This window comes from Falco naumanni, chromosome Z, assembly GCF_017639655.2.
Source record: "Falco naumanni isolate bFalNau1 chromosome Z, bFalNau1.pat, whole genome shotgun sequence".
Classification (NCBI taxonomy): Eukaryota; Metazoa; Chordata; class Aves; order Falconiformes; family Falconidae; genus Falco; species Falco naumanni.
The window spans coordinates 19,771,043-19,792,790 of NC_054080.1; the positions used below are offsets into that span (position 1 = coordinate 19,771,043).

General features: G+C 37.6%; 1 protein-coding gene across 1 annotated transcript in view; it reads right to left on the bottom strand.

The window, feature by feature from the left end:
• Positions 1–734: 734 nt before the first annotated feature.
• The window catches only part of DTWD2 (DTW domain containing 2), a 96,561-nt gene continuing 75,547 nt past the window's right edge, over positions 735–21,748 (bottom strand). Inside the window, exons 5-6 of the mRNA XM_040580496.1 lie at positions 6,306–6,434; positions 735–1,964 (exon numbers count right to left, since the gene is read on the bottom strand). Of these exons, the coding sequence (XP_040436430.1) occupies positions 1,794–1,964; positions 6,306–6,434 (300 nt within the window). The 3' untranslated portion in view covers positions 735–1,793. The remainder of the gene's footprint in view (positions 1,965–6,305; positions 6,435–21,748) is intronic.

A 21,748-nucleotide genomic window follows, 5' to 3' on the forward strand; every position in this document is an offset into this window, starting at 1 on the left:
GTTGCCAGCCAGGGTTAAACCGCAACATCTTGGTTCCTTAAGGAATGCTTCAAGCCTATCCTAGAGCACAGGAGAAACAGATTCCCAGCCCAGCATGAGCCATGCCAACCCCCGAGCTGGAGGCAGCATCACACACAAGGCTGCACACACAAGTTGCACAAGACAGCGACTTCACACTCCAAGCTAGCCTGGAGATCACTGCGATGTGCTTTGCTACAGGAATAAATATGCCCTTTCTCTGTTCCAATGGGAACAAAAGTGCATCTACACCATCATTAATCATATGAGACTGTTTTGCTTCAGATTTGTCAAAACTAATTCAGGTTTGCTGAATTTAACAACACATAACAGGATTTATCAAGACTGAGAGAAAAAGGTTACATAAACTTTGCTAACACAGCCAGACCAATTAAATTGCTAATCCATGCCTAAACAAAAGGTCACTATTGAGCTCAGGGTTAACTAAAACTCCTTAACTGATCTCTGACCTAATTTTGACCTCTCTTGTTAATTGCAGAAATGCTTTCAGTTAATATATTGGTTAGCTGTCTTCACACCCCCTACTTCTGTAGTTTCTTGCCTTGCAGCTCATAAATTAAAGACAAAATATCTCTTTTCCTAGGACTAATTAGTACCCAATTAGCTCCATGTTGTTACCTAGAGTGGAACCGATAGTAAAGACAAACATTAAGTATTTCGATCTGTTTCATGAAGGAGGCATTTATGAACATGAAAAAAGGAACATCAAAACCTTTATTTTATTTTTTCCCTCCAGATCATAAAATCACAAAGGTTCTAAAAATATCCAACTCTTCTGCTTCTAGCAATTCCCATTAGAAAGAGGTACAGTTATATCAGTTAGAAGAGAACTAATTAAAAAACACATGAAATATAATGGATGTGCAATCATGTTAGTAGGTTGTATCCAGACATAATAATTTGTCATTGCATAATAGTTCTTACAGAGCTGTTTACACTGGGATTGCTTAATTCCTTTAGAATCATAACCACTGCATGTCAGGGTGTGGGTATGACATATCCATACCCATAAAATGTCACCTTCTGCGGAAGATGACATCTGAGTTACAATTCCAAAAATCATTTATCTACATTCACTTTTGTTTTTTTAAGTCAGAAGTGTTCAGGTTCTGGTAAAAACATATGTGGGTTTAATTTAAAAATTAAGTCTGAGAGACAAATTAAACCCAACTGCATTGTAAAATGCGTATAAATTTATGAAAAGGAATTCTAATAATGTAAGAAATAAAAATCTCAAAATTACAAAGAACTATCCAAATAACTTGCCTTATGTTCATCTGAACTAAGAAATACAAGGAATTACAGTTTGAAAATCTACTATAATTAGATACTGAAGTTAAAATGCTCAGCAGAAATTCAATATGCTTCTAAATGCTGAAGCCTTACTGTTCTATCACATTCATATTCCTTGTCTTTTCGTACTGATAAAAGCTTTTCCAAAGTAAATTTATCCAGTCAGATTGAGGATCATACTTGTCACCCAAGAGATAATGTAACTCTAAATTATGCTGTTTTCTTCTTCTTTTCTATAGGAAAAGAGAATGATCTTTTATCATCTGAACAAAGGCACCTGGCCTACTGTAAAAGTGAAAAAGCTTGTCCATTACTGTTTGCCACGTTGGTAGATAAACTCCTGGCTATGAAGGGCCTAAAAATTGTTTTATTACAGTACAGTCAACCATTTGGATCAAATCCAGATTCATATTCATTTGCTAGCTGCAAATAAATCGCACTGTACTGTCAGTACAGCTTTTCTATATTTTAACATTATTCACCAAAAGCTCCATTCTTCTGAGTTTACGCTTATTCTTTGGCATTGGCTTGTCATATAAGCCGTTCTTGAGAAGATGCTCCTTGCTGTGATGGATCTGGGCACCATGCTGAAGCTGGAAAGAGCATAAGGCTTGAAGTGGACGGAGTATAGTCTGCAGAAAGATGAAGGGGGGGCGGGGAGACAAAATCACCAACCTTTTAGTAATCTGTTTTAGACACAAAAATCATTCCAGGTTCTGTATTCACAGCTACTTAAAAATTCTGATAAAATATAATTTGGATGATAAATGCTAATAAAATATAACTTTTGGATACACAGAGAACGCAGCTGAGTAAGAGATGTACTAAAAAGAAGCCACATAGCAAACATACATCCACCCACCCCCTGTCATTCCTTACTCCTTCCTTGGACCCACTCGATCCCAACTTCAGCCCCAGCTATATTACTGTAAGTTATGGCTTTAACTTGACCTTAGCAATGGACTACAATCAACTACTGTGGCTCAGCCAACAAGCTGTAATAAAATAAGTAACAATAACTAAGCTGTTTGTGCTTGCACCAAGATACCTTGAGGCTGAGTTTTGGAAAGAGGAGGCACTCGTGATCAGTGCAGGTGGGCTGCTACCCTGGAGGCTGGACTATATCCCTGCTTCTGCCCAGCGATATTATGTAGGACTAATGAAGCCACACAAACTAAACTTATCACAAGTGGTTCCTAATTGTAGGTTCTTCATCTTCTGGTTGCCTGACTCATTATCGTGGGGCCACACGCACAGAAGTGTAATGCAATCACAAATGCAACTGCAGTGAGCAGGAGCTGAGTTTCTACTGAGAATGTGACTCTTCCAAGCACAGGAAAATAAGTGACTTATACTGGGCATCAAACTAAGTGCCCATTTTTAACTTCCATTGCTCTCAACTTCAATTCACCATCTTCTGTGCTGGGAATAGTGCTCACTTAATTCAGAGAGCGTATAAAAAAAGTGCATGAATGCTTATGTAGCTCTTGGCCATTGCAGCTTTCACAGAAGCATCTTTGAGAAACTGGTAATTTTGTCTTTGAAAAGTAGGGTGGGCCAATTCTGAGTGGAAGAGATGCAACAGAATACAGGACTGGGAATTGTAGACACTAACAAAACATTCACCCTGGACTTGAGTAAGACAGAAGTCCTAATGAAGGAAAAATATGCCAACATTGTCCTAGCACACCAAAGGAAAAAGTAAATACACAAAACCCACTTTGTTTCAGTATTTCTAATTTTTCATAGGTTTAACTTCTACAGTAAATCATTACCTTCTTTTAACATACAAGCATACGATAGCTGCACAGTCATAAAAAGATACACAGGTTTCTAGAAAAGATGTTACACAGACTTCCGATTTCTAAGCCATGTTTTCTTGTGTGGCCACACACTTTGTCCCAGTCTCATTCTAAATGCAATTGATTTAATGTTGAGGCAACACTCCAGTGTCACAGAGGCAGACATGAGGGTGGCATATTCTACACTATGCCAACTCCAGACCTGGGAAACTTTTTTAGTAGGTGGAGGTCAAGTATCAAAATTTCATTATCTGATGGAGAAGGATATGAGCACCCCAGGATGGACACTAGAATGTAGTGAATACATGGATGAGCTTTACATCTCTTCACAGACTCTTCTGTACTACCTTGTGGGTACACAATCAGATTGCAGACCTGGGTCTACAGTGCAAAACTACTCATAGGTCTTTTTCAAAAGGCTTATTAAATTGATATTACTAATGTCAGCAACAAAAGATTAAGAAGGACATTAACTTAATAACCTGTTCCATCACAGACTAGTGGGATCACAATTGCAAGGAAAAGGCTAATGTCCAATTAGTATTCTTTGACCTGGGATAAACTTAAGAACTGTTAAGTCCCAAATTCCTCTGATGACACCTAAGAGTTGTGAGCTGGCTGGTAGGAAGACATAAACACACTGGGTTGCATTCCACAGCTCCAGGACTGTGCGAGATCAGTGGGACAGGCTTACAAAAGAATCCTATCTTCAAGCAAGCTGTAAGGGCGTATTCAGATCATCTCTGCCATCTAGTTTTTGCAGAAAACAACTTACTACTTTCCATGCAGTAATACACTTCACTGCCTGTCTCAAACTGGATTAGCATTTGGGTTTTTGAGAGTCAAAGATCACCTTGCTATGCTTTGACTTCAGAGGATCATTTAAAAATACTGATCTATTAAAAAAGATAATGGTTATTTGACTCCAGTAAATATTCCGAGACCAACACAGGCTAAAAAGAAAATTAATCCTTCCTGACTGCTAACTAAATGAAACTCTTTAGAGTTTAGCACCAGTTATTCTCAATGTCATTTGCCAGCCCAGTGATTTTAAATTCAGGTCTTAACTGAAGAAGTTAACCAGAAATTAAAGAGTATTTAAATACTTTAATATCCTATTTAAGAGAGATATAAACTTTACTGATACTAATCTCCAAATTATCTTAAGTTTCTCACATTTTGGAAATACTTTTTCTTTTTAACAATTTGTATCCAAAGGTATTTTACAAATTCCGAAGAGCCTCAGATGATAGTACCTGAAGTAATACTATTCCCCAGTATTAGAATATGAAGAGACTGGCGAAAGTGTCTAAACGTTTCTATGACAATTTAATTCTCAACTGAGGTAAATAAACATTTTAAGGGGTATATACACATACACCACCTTCTAACATCTATTATAGCATGTATGATTTAAAATTAATAAACACTCCTGATTTTAAGTTGCTTCAGGTTTTATTTATTTTCCGTTAGGAAAAAAACACAAGAAAGTCAATGGCACAAAGCCTTTGAGACCTAGCACAAAAACTCCCTTCCAAACACTGCCTGGCACGTTATTCAGTCCCAATGAATGACTACTCAACCAATCAATCATCATGTTTTCTGCCTTCATTAAAATTAGACATCGGTGTCATTATAGGCTACAATCTCTGCCAAGTTTACTAATATCTTCCTTTGCTACAAAATACTAATCGTACTTTCAAGTGAGTACAACTTTGGTAACATAAGAGTGCAACATGTAAATTCCATACATTACAGCAACTGAACAGTTAATAACAGTTAACAGTTAATTACCGTTATTTAACATAGTACATAAAACAAAGTAGTTTTCAACATATTATGGTTAAGAAATACTCAAAAACAACTGTTTAAAAAAGTCAATCTAGCATGTTACCTTCGTACAATTTAGTTTATTAAACAAGCCTGGTACACAGTCTATGTTTTGAAGTTTTTCAACAAGAAATGTCAAGTGAACTCAGAAAAACATCACAGGAAGAGGTAACTGTAACAATACACCTCTGCACTATTTGCCCTGCAATATACGCAGTAGTACTTCTGTTTGTTATGGGCTAAAACCACAACTGTCATCTCTATAGGTTTTTACTTTGTATTGTGGCATTTGTTTTTATAAGGCACATGTATTTGGTGCCTTATAAACCAACTTTTTTTAAAAAAGTAATGTACAGGTGAAGAGAATGTGAGTCGCTCATCATATTTAGAATTACAGAAGCAGTGTGCAAGAAAGTAGTACAGATGACAGAACATGATGGAAAAGAAGAATGAGGTAGAAAGAAGGAACTGGAGGACATTAGGACTGCTGAGTTAAAAATGAGTAAATGGTACAAGAAAGAAACAATGAAAAGACAAAGAGAAAAAATAGGGAAGAAGAAAAGGGAGATTTAGTAATAAGAACAGAAAAAATGTCACATCAAGACAAATGAACCCGAATATTGTACAGTGAAAACTTGTAGAAGTGGGAGTGCCTGTGCAAAGCACTAGACAAATAAAGAAGAAGGGGAAAACAGAAAGAAAAGGATAAGAGAGGAATTTAGATGGCTGGGAAGGTAGCAGTTGTTTTCCATAACCAATCTGTTACTCCATACAGAAATGGGCTACCACAGTAAAATTGGTCTGTAAGATAAGCAGTCTGCACTCAGCCTTGATGGACATCGCAGCAGCAAATACAATCTGCTACAGAACCTGACCTGACCTAACTGGTACTTTAAAAATCATCAAAGCAATATTTTTAGCCCTGAATGTTGTCCAGGTTTATCTTCAGACAACCCTCTGAGGCAAAAGAGCCAATCTAATTCCATTAGGGGATAGAACAGAAAATACCATACTAGAATTTAACATATTGAAAAGAGGAATAGCCAAACAACCATTCAAGACCTTTGTATCTAACAAGTTCCCTCAGCAATCTGGCACCAATGTTGAATAAAGAACAGGAAAACTATAGAGACTTTTGGAACACAAGAAAGTGTCACACTAATCTGAACATACTTGAGTTAATAAACATCTGAAGAAAACTAGTTTCTGTTGGTATGTTCTTGGTTTAGTTCACTGTGCAACAAAACCATCAAAATGTTAAGATTTTGACTGTCAAATGTGACATTGATAGCTAACTACCTGCACTGCCCCTCTATTATTTATAAAAGAAAAATTACGTACCTCTTGTATAATCGTATTTTTTTCCATGATAGTAAGAGCAACAGCTGCGCATTCAAGTGTAGACAGACAGGTGTTCGTTGGCTGTGTACGAATTACATATTGACTTGAAATGTTGGTTTTTAACTGCACCTGAAAAACAGCAGGAACTACTAAAATAAACAGATCAGTATAGCAAACAAGATACTTCTTCTCTACACTAAGCAAAACACAGCCCCTTCCCCTCTGTGAACAGTTGCTTTTCTTTCCTTTTTGCTGTTGTGTCTCCCAGCAGCCAATGACCTCATGCTGTTAAGTATAATATAATACCCGTAAGTCAGCACCAGAGACAAAAACTTCTCATTTGTTACTGTACACGTAATGAAAATAGAATTGTTTGTTAAAGAAAGACTGAGTGAAATATTAGAAACTGATTTCAATTACCACGGAAATCTTGCAACAGAAATGCAATTTTTCACTTATGCTTGTTTTATTGCACACACTAAACACACAATGATCCTGTACAGTGTCCAATTACTGTATAGTCACTGACACTGTTTACCTTGGTTAAATATTATTTGTCAAGTTCTGAATGAAAGACTTTTAGAAACTTCATTTATTCAAATAATGTACTAGGTAACTGATTAGAACAATTTGTTTACCTGAACCATGTCTGAAAGTGATTTATTGGCTCTGCCTCAAGTGACAATCACTTTGCACTATCTCACAAGTTAAAGGTTTTTAAGAAAAAATGATGTCATTCAACACTACACTGTTTATTTTCAGATCTAAAAGCTTTTACTGAGTTTATAAACAGCAGTTGAAACATTATAGAATTTACATTATTGGACTTTGTGTGAAAATTCAGGTATTATTCCTTATTCCTAAAATTTCCATCTCCACATACGTTTCAAGCATAATTTGCTAAACAAGTTAATATTTTAGCAAAATTGCCACTATTCTTAATCAAAAATTATCCGTTCCTTTCAAAAAAAAAAAAAAAAAAACCCCAACCAAACAACCAAACCTGTAGTACAGTAAAAAAAACCCTAAGGACTCTTTACAAAAAAGCAAGTCAATCTTCTTTTTTTTTAATTTCATCCCAACAACTGTCTTATTTGTCCTTATTCTCAAAAAAAAAATAATGAGTGACTGCTCCCCATGGCCATCATAATATTCCTGCCATTTTGTTTGCCAGAGGTTTTATCTTCCCTCTTCACTTCACTCATGTTTACTTTTATTTGTAATGTTTCATTTTCCTTCATCTGTTTTACATGCAATCACGCACTCTTAAAAAAGTTCTAAGTATCTCCTTTATAAAAGGGAAAATCCAATCTGCTGAAGAAACATGAATGAATAAGATTGAATTCCAATGCTTTATCTGACCCTAACGTAACGGGAATTTAAAATAAATAAATAAAAAAGAAGGCAACCAGAGAAGAGGAAAGCCATTCTGGAAAGGACAAGTAAGTTAGCTATAAAAGCTCAATACACTCAAAACATAGGAGAAGACAGAAAAATGTACCTTTGTGACAGAAGGTCCTAACCTGTTTATCAAAGGAGAATTATTATATTTTTCTTAATGCTAGTCTTGTTATTGGGTGGGCTTGAAGAACCAAAACATCACATTTCAGAATGTTTTAAAAGTTTCTAGCAATGATTATTTTAGATAGTTTGGAGAGACCACTTTCTACAGCCAAAGTATACATATTTGGGTTGAGAAATTGAGAAGATGGATGCATGTTAGTTATGTAAAGAATACAGCATACTAACATTATGATCTTTGCATTATACAACAACACATTTGTATTATTTTCATAACTGTAATACTGGAGGTGTCATTTTAATTAAATAATTTTAATATCACATCTTCCATTTTGCCCCTTTGACTGAAGAGTGACGTTTTTGCTATTTTAAGGTTGCTTATCATAATAATCACCTGGAATGCACTGTATTTTTAATCAGGTTATACTATTACCAGCTGTTAATTAAACTAAAAATGCACCACTGGTCTCAAAGCACATACAAAAGTATCTTTCCTGAACATACTATTCTTAGATTTTTAAAAGTCATGGTTACAGGTGATGATATACAGTTATTTCCTGCAAAGTCAATGGCCATGTCCACTTAAAACTAATTTTCATTTTCTGCAGCTATTCAGCATAATTCTGCAAATGAATTGGCACAATGTATGACAAACTACTCAATGAATGCCTATTACTTACTATAAAATTTAACCTGCTATTTTATATTTAAAACCAAGATAGTTAAACAGTTGATTATTTCATGTCTGCAAACACAGGGTCTTTAGCCTCCAGCTCTGTACTGAGTGTCAAAAGAAAAGAATTTATATCTAGCACCTTATCACCAGATTATGCTTGCTATTACACCATACTGGAAGCCTATCATACAATCTTTAATTCCAGCCATACCACAGAATTTTCATGTACTGTATGAAGTATGTTAACAGTTACTTGGATATTCAACAGCAAATTCAGTCCACATGCTGGGGAACAGATCCAGAGCAGACTAACGAATTAAGCTATTGGATACATCCTAGCCTTTATCAACTACCTTCTTCAATTTGGTATTGAAGAATCAAAAGAGAATAAAATCATTTAGGAAAGAAAATGTAAAATTTGGACATCAGTGTATGTAATGAAATGCAAAGGAAAATTAAACCAAAATCTAAAATTTTCATTTGTTGTTCTTCAAGGTTTGCTTTGTTTTGATGCTCCCTTACTGGGACCACATATGAATCTCCATCATGACAGAGATGTAGGCCCGTTATTTCAAGTATACAGAGATCTATGCTAGAGGGAGTTTTTAGTCCCTACTTAGAAACTCCTAGATAGGTGTTTAAAACCCTGATAAACTCAGCCCATTGCTTCTCCAGCATGTATCCTGAGCAGCAGAGCAGGCATATATCCACACCTTTCCTCAACAGCTGACAGCCACGTTCTTCATAGAGTCTCTCTACAGAGGTTGAAACCATCTCGCGGACTACCTGCAGGCACCCTGACTTCCCACTCGGACATGGACAACAGGCCCTTACTTTTTTTGATTTTTTTGGTTGTTTTTTTTGTTGTCGTTGTTGTGTAGGAACTGGGAATAGTTCTCTCTGTTGGTTTCAATACTTCATTTCTTGGGTGTCATGCTGGAAAACTTTTAAGATCATCAGCATTCCACAGAAAGGAAAATTACTCGTGACTGCAAGACAGCTTCTACAGAAGAAAAGCCGCCTGCACTCTGCCTTACACTGTGGAGCCAGAAAGTCTGTAAGTGCAGCTCTCAAACAGCTGTCAATGTACAACAGGGTAACTTCCCACTTCTAAAAACCACAGCAGCAACCACATTTCTTCTCTCTTGGGAAGAGTAAGAGAGGATGGAAACAAGTGGTCCCCATCCATTTTTCTGAAAAACTACATATTCACTGGCATGATATGAAAATACCACAGCCAGGCAGCACAGTGATGGAGATGCGGGGATGAACACCTGAGCAGGACAACTCCCTGCTACAGTTTGTCTCTTAGGCTTTTTTTCAACAAACATGCATTTTACCCTACTCTGTACTCCAGGGCAGCACAGTATCTAAATAATAAATGATCCTCAGACACCTGAGATACAGTCAATGTAGCCTCTGTCTGTCACAAATCAGACAGACTCGCCAAGTGACTGACTGTCTATCAGAAAGTAGGTACAGTCACTGAATGAATAAAACACACAAGGAGGAGCTCTACCAAGTCAGAGCATAAACTGAATGGCAAGACAAAGCCAAAACACGATAGAAACCAAAACAAATGAATGTAATTAATACATACTTCAGAAATGGGATTAACATCTCCTTGAAAAAAAATGCCTAGATAGATATACGAAATATTTCCTATTGTCAAGCATGATTGGGTAGGACAACTTATCCCATTTTCAGCCAACAGGTCTAAAACTTGTCTTGCTTTTTGTAGAGTTAATATTTTCAGGTGGGGCATTGCAACAGTCTCATCAGAGCTTCTGCACTACTTAGTTGTATTAATTCTAATATCTGTCACCTGCATATCTTAAATCCAGCTGATTAAGCTTAATTTAAAGTCATGGAGAAGTTCCTCCACAGGTAATGAAAACAAAATCTGATCGTCTACCCCTCACTTTACACTTCAAAAACTCAGAATGAGTATACATAAATGTCCTATCTAAGCACACTTCAAAATAACAACCATGATATTTTATAACCAACTCTCCATAAATTGACAAAGACACTACAATACAAAAATTCTCCTTTTTTTCTGTCAAAGTAATTTACAAATCATATGCACACTTTGAAACAATTTCACTTTGTGACAAAATACAGCTATGTCAAGCTGAAAAAACAGCTGCCTATTTAACACCACTCACCAAAATAAACAATAGCATTAGACAGAAGATGGAAACTATCTCAACCAATTCAACTAAAGAGAGGAATGTAGATAAGCTGAATGCAATTACTCACTGGAATTTAGCCAAGACACCGAAATCAGCGTATGTATTCTCTGAGTGCCAAGAAGTTTGGGTGCTTACTTACCAAGCCAACAGAGGCATGAAGGAACACACACAATCAAGTTTCATGTCTACATGTAACTCAAGACCCAACATTTCCAAAAGCCCAAACCTCATCAGTTCTCACAAACTCTTACATTAACTTCATAGACACTGGCTTCTCTGCCAACATACCACTCTCTTAGCATTAACAAAGGATATGAATCACAGCAAAAATAGTGACCCTTCAGTATTTCTCAGGGCTGCTTTCTTCTTCCAGGGCCCTCTTTGGAGATGCCCCAGGCATATGACGATCCAGCTGATTCTGTTCAGCTGTTCAGAACTGATGGAAGCAGAAGTTATCTTGATGGGGTCAAAGATCTCCTATTTGAAATTTTTACAATTTTAAACCATTAAAGACAGGCAACTGATTTCTGCTCTAATTTAAATATTAGGACTGGCGCTCTTGCAGAAAGCTCTATCTTCAGTACTCTCCTTAATGACAATATCCTTATCTTTTCACCTTTTCTATGCCAATTTCTCCATCATTACTCTTACTAGCTTTACTCTCCCAAAAGAAGACAGCATTATGCAAAATTACTTTTGGAAAATAGCGCATCCCCAAGAACACAGAAAGGCTATACAGTTAGTGTATCTATCTCACAGGACACACTCAACAATCCTTGGTTTTGTCTGTCCTGTTTTCCGCAACTAGACTACAGGCACCTCAAAACAGCCAGAGGAACAAATCCTTATGTGGCTTCTATGAAAAACCTATACTTATTTAAAGATCCTGTCCTCTTTCACTTATGTTGACAATGCCCTTATAAAATGTGAATTCCTGTTTGGGAATTAATTTGCTCAAATCTCAGAGAAAGAAGTAAACAAGCACCATCCATCATGCTGCTTAACACAAGTAGTAGCTGTTGTTTATATGTACTGTTACTTTAATAAATATCTTCCAGAAAAAATATCATAAGTCCTTTTCTTTTAAAGGAACTCAAAAGGCACAGAAAAAACCCAGAAAGACTACAACCATATCCTGCCATCTCACCCATTATTCTAGAAGCTAAGAAAAAATTGCTTTTAAGGTGCCAAAGAAGAGCACTGTCTGTGCTACTGCACAAATAATCCAGACAGAAAAGGGAGTCAGGCATGGGAAAGATCCTTCACTCAGTATCCAGTTGGCACACACACCTTTTACCTTATGTCAAAACAAACTACGTTTATCTCTTACAGAAATGTCATGCAGTAATATAAAATTACCTTTGTGACAGAGAAGATAGTCTGAATAAATTTAGTCTCAGCATGCTACTGAAATTTAGATTAAGAATATAAATAAGTTATTTTGTTCAAAATCTTGCCTTTAATTTAAAGTGACATCTTAAGAGCACTCTGTTTCTAAATACTGGAGGGAGTAACTGCCACGCAACTGTCACATACGGGCAGCCTGAAAAAGTACATAGATGCCACAAAAACCTCTGCCCCTTTGCATGTCTTTTGATTGAATATTTAGGCATATCCATGACATTCTGTTGTATGTTCCATGTAAAATGGTGAAAGAAGTCGTAGGTTATACTGTGACTTTCAGGTAAACTTAAATTTGTTCAATTTCTATGAAGTGACGAGATACTTTGCACATTGTCTTCAACAACTTCTGATAAACCCCAAAATCCTTCTCTTTGGGTATCCCAGAAACCCTTCCTCTCAGGCTATTTATGGCAACAGGTTAGAGTCCAGAGTTATCACTACAACAAGCCTCAGGATACCTCACTGCTGCTGCAATGGGAACTGTGGCAAATATGTAATATTCTGGCTTTGCAAAAGAAGCATAATGGCTTCTGCTGAATAGTGCCTCTCTGTAGGTCCTACCTACTTATGTTCCTTTCTGCCTGTGCAGAAGAATCTGAATTCAGAGTTGGAATTCAGATTAGCTCTTTCACAGGTCAAAAATGGAAGCCTTCTCACACCCTTAAAAAACACACTTGTGTAGATGCAGTGCCCCAGATTTCTTTCTTCAAATATGTCATTAGTGTATGAAAAGATATTAAATGTTTATGCACTTTCAAGAATGCCCTTTCTTTGCTTCTGGAACCAAAGCAATTTAAGAACCAGATTTTATTGCTATGGGGTATTACACGCTAAAGATAAATAGTCCAGAAGAAATCAGTAAAGCTACTGACTGAATGATTTAATATTCATCATCTGAACATAGTCCTACATGATGTCCCTTTGTTCCACGACTATGTCTTCCAAGACACCTCTTCTAAAAAGATCACCTCTGTAGTTCATTATGTCTCTTTCTTGTTAGTGTATAAACAAGTTCAAAAGAAAAGTAACCTGTAATTTGATATATAGAAAAATAGTTGAGAATGCCACAAGTACATTCTGGGAAAAAATATTTTTTAGTGTTTCACAATATTCTGTCCTTCCTATTTAAGTATCTTTTTAATGAGGATAACTCAGATTGTACAGAGTATTTCTCTACTGTGTTCCTCACTTTCAGTTTTAGACAGAGTTGATTGATAGGAAGAAATATAAAATTGCAAAAGGAATGTCTCCTTCACAGACAGAGATTCTTACATCACATTCCTACAGAAAATTTTTGAGGAAAAAGAAGAAAAGTGAAATGAAGAAGAAATTTGGCAAAAAAGTGCCCACAAGTATATGCACTCTCTCCACCCCACTTCTGCCAGACTTTAAGGTTTTAGAATGTTCCTACACTGTTTTAGCCAAATTTGTACAATAGGGATTCTTTCCCAAGAGCTCAGCAAGGAAGCAATGATCAAAGAAATGAAATTCTGCCTTTAAAAAGTAAATCAGAATAAAGGCAAAGCTTTTTATCATCATACAAAATAACATTACATTTATAATGTGTAAAAAATTGTGGTAAATGAACTATGGCAGAAAAAAACACTGTAAACAAAAAAATTACCGACAGTATCATTTATCTGTGGAAGACAAGCTTCTCACATAGCAAGCTTCCCACTTTGTAATTTAGCTTGTGCAAAGACTGGAGAATTTGATACATAAACATGAAACTTCCATTCATTAAATGCTTGAAAGAATTGCAAGCTAAATATCTACTAAAGTTTAAAAATAGTCACTAAAATAAATACCTCACTTTTCTAAATATATCTGCAATCTAATCTGTATGTCTGTATTGATCATCTTTACACATGATGCTGCATGAAGCTGAGGTAAGATTCAGGTGACAAGGCATAATTTTTCTTTGCAGGAGAACCTGGTAATTCAAAATACTTAGTACCATGTATGCAGATTTGAGAAAGTCCAACAACTCCTTAGGCTACTATCTCTCTCTTTAATGCACTATGAAATCAGACACCTACACAAAAACATGGAACAGTTTGCGGTGGCTTCCTTAGCACTTCATTTGTTTTACAAAACTGTTTACAACAGGCCCTTCTTCTGCCTGTGCAATCATTTCTGAAGTGGTTTTACCAAGAATCTGTCATTACAGTTTTTGTAAGAACTCAATTTTTTAGCATCTTCTTAAAGATGCTAAGAGAATTCAACTATTTAGCACTTGTCACATCTTGCAAAGTCAAACAAAATTATCTCCCTTTAGATTGTCAACTAGGATAGCAGAGCACCTGCAAACCTCGGTAGTCTGTAAGTATCACCAAGGTAAATAATGTTTTTGAAAGTTATGTCAGATGCTTACGCACTTCTGCATACTTTGAACCCCTAATGCTACATACAGTAGGGATGGGATAAAATTACAGAATCACAGTGTTTCAAACAGTTTCCAATGATGCTTGTCATCACTTACACCATGCATGAAAAAAGCGTAGTATGAAGTAAGTGTCCAAATAAGTTTGGAAAATAAACATATGTCTGACTGAGAACCTTTTTGCAGAGAAGAAAACAGGATATTCTGGCCTACACTTAATAAATAAGATGGAAACAGTAACTAAATATATATTAAAAAAAGAAGTAATCTCTTCAGTATTGCTACTCTGCAGAAAGCAAGTACATAACTTGGTAAGTAACATGAACTTTCACATTAATGAAATTCTTCATCGGTAGAAGTTATCTAAAACAGCATTTTCTATGGGGTCAAGACCAGGCTGCTGGCAGTGACAGGTAAGTATCAGCCTCCAGTGCTGGAAGGGGATTGAAGAGAGTTTGTAGGCACACCTCCTGCTTCCCTGGAAGACAAGACATTGGACTTGGTGTCAGGAAATAACCCAGGCTCGCTAAATCACATCACGCAAGCCATGTTCCTTCTCTGAGCTCCGCCGTCTCTGTCTGTAAGATGACATTTACCCAATGCTGTAAAGCACTTTGAAGGCTTAGGGAAGGGATGATGGAGAAACTGGAGACAAATCAGGAACAGTGTTATTACTGCAGATAAGAAGAAGAGCTTCTTCCTTGTGACACTTTTGTGTGATATATTTCTAAAAAAACTATGGATATGGCAAGAAGAAAAAAAGCACACAAGAAGTATGCCAATCTTTCTTACATAAATGGATAAAATAAAAACAAGGTTCCTTTCACTGTTTGCCCTGTGTTTCTTGTATGAACATTCACAAGCACAAGAAGCACCACAAAAAAACCCAGGCCTTACTACCCTTAAAGAAAGCAGACCAGTATGGTCTTCAGTTAAAACAGATAACTGGAATAAAGTCCAAGTCCAGACAAGCTGTAGTTCTAATCTAAAAGGAGTAGTTCAAGTATCTGTAGAAGAAAGCAGCCTGGGGCTGACCCAAATGGCTTACATACAATTAGGAGCTAACAGACAGTGAAATTGTAAGGAAAGGAAAGTCCTCACAGCTAAGGCGTAACAGAAGATAGGACTGACCTAGTAATATCTGGACTACATATTTTGCACAGTAATTGCAATACCATCTGGTTATGGTTTTGGGTTCTGCAACTGCATTTTGCTATGTAAAAACAATTATATTTAAGTGCAAGCTGTACAGGGCATGCCTGGCACTTCATAAAATGACTATGCATTTTTCGTTAATTTCCATGCATTGTAATTTTTGTATTTAGAGAAAGAAAAATCCAGAAATTATTTCTGGTAGTGTCTGTCTTGCTCTGCTCACATTTAAAAAATGAATGCCAGGCAACAGATCAATATTTTATGCAGCACTATTCTTTGAATAATTAATACAACAGGAAAGTGCTGCAAGTAAATTCAGTCAGTGAGTAGAGTACAGATCTAGAGAATGGGGTCATGAAATGAAGGAAGAAAATTTAATTACGTGTATTGTCACAGCCATTTAAGTTTAATTACCTGCAAATAACAGAAAATTGAAAAGGAAAATTAAATACCTCAGTATTTAGCATCAATGCAATGACATTGTTCTTTAAAACCACCACATTACTTTTGCTTTCTCTGATTTTTTTTTTTTTATTTCTTATTATATATGGATAGTAGTAAGCACTTCCTTGGACAGGGAAAAAGCAGTGGAAGAAGCTCCTGAGAAGAACTTTGGTAGTGGCACAAGGGAACATGTAAAGACAGACTAAGAGAAGGAAAATCCTTCAGTTGATCTAGATATTTGAAAGCAAGCTCAATCAAAACTAAAAACATGACTAGTTGCCTTTTTACAAAGTGTTCGTATCCTGTAAGAACTTCAGCACAGGTATGATGGTACAAAACCTGCAATTGTTCCTGAAGTGTTCTAGCAGCAGGGTATTCAGATATCTGGCAAACACTTTGACAATAACTATGAAATAAATGACAAAGAAAAAAACTTAAAAGCAAAGTTTCTGCCCGAGAGTGAAAACAGCATGTACTTCCGACATCTGGCAAGCTACCTGAGACCTTTCAGTCACAAAGAAAATGTCACTGTATTGAGAGGTAATAGACATATACTTATGACCTGAAAAATGTCAAAGTGGACCGATGTCATTCAAATTAACCTAAATGTCAGAAGGACAGACTTCTGTTGATTGTTCAGCATCATATCTCAACCATGCATGAAGTCTTGACCCAAAGTAATTCCCAGTTCTCTTTCTCTGATCTCAGTCTTCTCAAACAGCAATTTCTGGCAACCTTTGCATAAAACACTTTGTTCTTTAGGGTTCAAATTTTTTTTTTAATGTTTCAGTTGTAATGAGACAGCAGCTAAAACCTGAGCACACCAAACATTTCAGAAAATGTAATAGATTCTAATGATTTTTATCTTTCAAGTCATCACACAGCAGAAAGTATGAGCTACTTTAATGAAAACAAGTTTTCTTGCTAAAACAAAAATTACACAATTTAAAAACACCAAGATGAGTCACAAACGAAAAAATACTATGAAAGCTCACAGACTTCTACAGCCTAAAGACAACTGGGGTCTCCTGTGGAATTGCTAGTAAAATCACAAATGTCACACACATATAGATGAAAAATATTTATAGAAGAAGTCACTGAATACAAGGTATTTTTATTCCATTAGTATGGTGATGCACGGCTGAATGCATACTACTTTCTGGGATATACACTACTAGTTTTCCCAACTGCACCCACTGTCGTCTGGCCTTTCTTGCCTTGGGGTCTGATTTGCCTTCTGCCCGCTTGCACCCCTTACTCATCACCATAGCTCTTCCCTTGCAGAACTAAACTGGGTATTGTCCATTTACTTTAGGGTTTATGGCAAAATTTGGTATTTAATCTCTCTCTCATGAAAACTGGAAATTGTGACAAATGAAAAAAAGAGATAGGAAAACAGAAAGATAAAAAGGAGGACAAAAAAGGGACAGTAATAAAATGTATTTACTAGCTGGCACTATTTATTATTTGGTCCTTCTATATTAATTTGCCTAAGTCCCATAACTGTGGAGGATGAAAGAGCCTATTTTTCTCTACATCTCAGCTCATTAAATAGGAGATTTAAAAAAAAATATTCAGAGAGCAAACATCAGAAAAGGAATAAACTAAGATACAGTCAGATGACAACAGTGATTCTTGCTATTTTGCTTGCTCTTTTGTTCTGGGTGTTTTCTGTATGTAAATGAATGGATGTTTTTATATTTCTATTTTTACATTAAATGCAATCCACTCTCAAGGTGTTCAGACAGTTGCCTATAGATCTTTAAACTGTATTACACTCACATCAGTGAGCATTAACTGTATTAGAAGGAAGTTTTTACCCTCCTCTAGAAGGAATTCATCTAAATGGCAAGTTACATTTTAGAACAGCTGCTTGCCTCAGCAAAGAAATTCTTCTGATATTTGGACATGCTTCCAGACTGCTACTCATTCTTTAATCCTCTAGGCTTGAAAATGGCAAGTCCCCAAAGAAACTTTTATTACCTAAAAATATGAAAGGACTAGACCACAAAAACCATTTTTTGTTAAAAAGCACATCAACGTAACTATTCACACACCTTTAACCACTACAGTTTACTTATCGACTCATTCATGACTTTACCCATCATTACTGGAAAGATAACAATTAATTTCAGCTTCTGCTCAACTATGCGTGCTGCCAATTTTGTATTGATAATTCCATTGTTGGTGCAGGTTGAATTGCTGGCAGAAGACCCTACTGCCAACTACAATTTTATGTCCTACACCTGTTGACACTTTCGCTTATTATCCTATCTGCCATACACTTTGCCTTAAACCAGATGGCATTTGATCACTTCCTGCCTAGCATTTAATTCCTCATTTCTCTCAATGGGCTTCTCCTACCTAGTAACTCCAGTGGCACCACTAGAATTGAAAAGCAGATGGACCCCTAAAGGAACAGCTTTTTAAACTTTGTTTTTCTTTCCTTTTAAACAAAAAGAATGGCAAGAGTGTTTTGAGCCAGGTTGTTTGATCAAAGATCCCTTACCTTGCTTTCCATACCCCAATTGCAGTGCCTTCATTTCTTACTGCAGAAACAGTGCGCAGCGAGGTCCTGCCAATAATTTGAGCATCCCTTCATTGACTTCTTCAGAAGAAGGATGAGAATGTTCTTCCAAAAATTCCCTAGGATGACACTATCTCAAGCAAGTTGCTTGGTAAGACTGACTTTTAGGCATCCCTAAGTATCTGTGAACCCATGCTCACCCAGCAGAGGCAGCACAGAAACCATGAAGTAAATCCATGAAGTGCTACTCACTTTGCACAGCATGAAATTTTGATGTGAGCAACAAGGTAAATTGGCAAAGAATTCTTACAGCAGATGTTTATGTTAGTGACTTCGTGAAAGATCAAAACTCTGGAAACTCAGAGAGCAGTTTGTGTTGACAACTGCCCAGGCATATTACAAGATGGTCAGTGAACAATGGGAAACAACAGAAATGCACAAGTGTTTCATAAATATTTCATCACACTGTCTTCCAAATGGTAACATATGGATTTAGGCCACATTTCTCAGAAGTTGAAAATAAGGAAAATTTCCCCCTGCCCAAAAACATTGCCAAAATTCTCTTTCATTGACTGGAGTTCAAGATAGCATATAACCTTGACACTGAAAATTTCTGGTGCCTTTTCAGAAGACAGCACATCAACTATAAACTGGTAGTAAAACTTCTAATTAATCAGCTTGTAACATCAAAGACCATAGCATCCTGTCATCGGTAACATCTATGTAAAACTTTCCTTTCTATGGACAGTGAAGTATTTTGAGGGATTTTTTGGAGTACTATGTTTTTTTAAATTACCACTAAGTGTTCTTAACAACCTGATTATATTGTTTGCAAAATGAAGCTTATTTAGTGGACTGTGCCCATCTTACACATGGAGTGAGAATGTTACACAAAGGTCAGACAGAAGGAGCAAATAAACTCAGCAGGAATGATCCTTTTATAAATGCAGTGCTGAGTAAGAATTATTTGTGTGGTACCTTGAAGGTTTACAGCTTATTGCCACAAACCAGTTCATGAACAAATTGCCCTGAAGGTCTTGGCTCACACCCATTATGTTTACCTACAAATGTGCAGTCTATTTTAATAGCTTTATGATGATGTATTTTACCACAGGATTCCTAAGATCTCGTATAAATACGAGTAACTGGCTGCAAAACAAAAGGTTTCAAAAAGAAAGCATATGATAGCATTTACCTCACCTGCTAGTAGGTCACATTTTTTTCTAGTTCATTTACCAGTTCATTTCAAGCCCATAAAACTGTATAACGAAGAACACTTAATTCAACAGGAAAAATGGGGGAAATTGAATTTAAGAGAATGTTTAATTATTCCGGGAAGAATTTGGCTAGGATGCCTTAGCTAACAGCTCATCGTTCTTGGGAATACATCACAAAAATCTCGGGGGTTGTTTTTTTTGTTGTTGTTTTGTTTTGTTTAAATGAGTTGAAAGCCCATCAGTAAAACAGCATTTCCAGCAACAGGGGCTCTCTAAACAGATCCTCCCTGGTACAGAAGTGAGAAGTGCATGGAACTAAACACCTGGTATCATCTGAGAGCAGCCTGCTGACTGTTCTGTGCAGTCAGCACCAGCCATTTGGAACGACCTACCTCAAAATGAAAACCTTATAGGCTACAGCTTGCCACTCATTACATGTATCTCCTCAGAAATTCCAAACCTGGTTGTCTGGAGCAGTCTGATGAAGTCAGGAAGGCAAAATCCAGAAGGCACCTTCCTACTTTGCCCACGGGATAGAGGGCATCCTTGTGCTGCTCCTCAAGCCTTTCTGAGTTTGTCTGGGAGCCCTTACAAAGTGAGGTCTCAGCACGGTGATCCTCAAGATCCTCAAGACCTAGAACTTGTGCATCACACATTAAATGGCACAGTTTTGGTAGCAGGGGGCAGCAGGGCAGACCTTGGTGGGAGGAGGTGCCCTGTGCCAGATACAGACAATTCCAGAAAGCTCCAAAACGGACAGGTCCTGCTTCAAGCCCATGCCCTGGCAGTGTCCTGGAGGCTGGACCATCACTACAGGAAGACCAGGACCACTTAGCAGAGCTTGGGAGTCCAACAAACAGTCTGTGTTGGAATAGCAGGGCATCAGTGAGTGATCGGCTTGGAATGGAACCAGCAGCCAGCAGTGCTAAGGTGCCTGTGTGGGAAGCTACTGCTCAGGCTGCAGAGTGAGGGAGGGTGCTCTCTCAGATGTGCACCGCAACATCTGGGACAGAAACACAGAGAAGTCTGATGGTGAACTAACACCACAGACCACTCACACCACTCCAGTCCTTCACTTAGAAGAGTGAAGTTATCTAGAGGGAGGCCATTGCCCCAGGAAGACACCTCTGCAATAGTGTATTGTGCTTATTGTGGCAATGTCGGGGTGGGGTGGGGGGTGGCATGGCTGCAGGGGTGACTTCTGTGAGAAGACACTGGGAGCTGCCCCCATGTTAGACAAAGTCAGATTTAGCCTGCTCCAAGATGGATCTGCCACTGGCCAAAGTTGAGCCTGTCAGTGATGCTGGTAGCACCTCTAGGATAATGTATTTTTAAAATGATTAAAAATGCTGTACAACAGCTGCTGAGAGAGAGGAGTGAGAATATGTGAGGGAAAAGCCCTGCAGACAAAGGTCAGTGAAGAAGGAGGGGCAGGAGGTGCTCCAGGCACCACAGCAGAGATTCTCTTGCAGCTCATGGTGAAGACCATGGTGATGAAGGTTGTCACCATGCAGGCCACGGAAGACCACAGTGGAGCAGATATCCACTTGCAGCCCATGGAGGACATCCACTGCAGCAGGTGGGTCTTCCCTGAAAGAAGCTGTGACCCTGTGGAGAAAGCCTGCACAGGAACAGGATCAGATTTGCTGGCAGGAGCTGTGGCCCCATGGGGGACCCATGATGGAGCAGTCTGTTCCTGAAGGACTGCAACCCAAGGAAGGGACCCGTGCTGCAGCAATTGTGCAGAAATGTAGCCTGTGGGAAGGACCCACACTGGAGAAGTTCGTGAAGGACTATCTGGGGTAGGACCCCACAACGGAGCAGGGGAAGAGTGTGAAAAGAAAGGGGTGGCAGAGACAGAGTGTTATGAACTGACCACAAACTCCAACCACCATCCCCCTGCACTGCCTGGGGACATGGC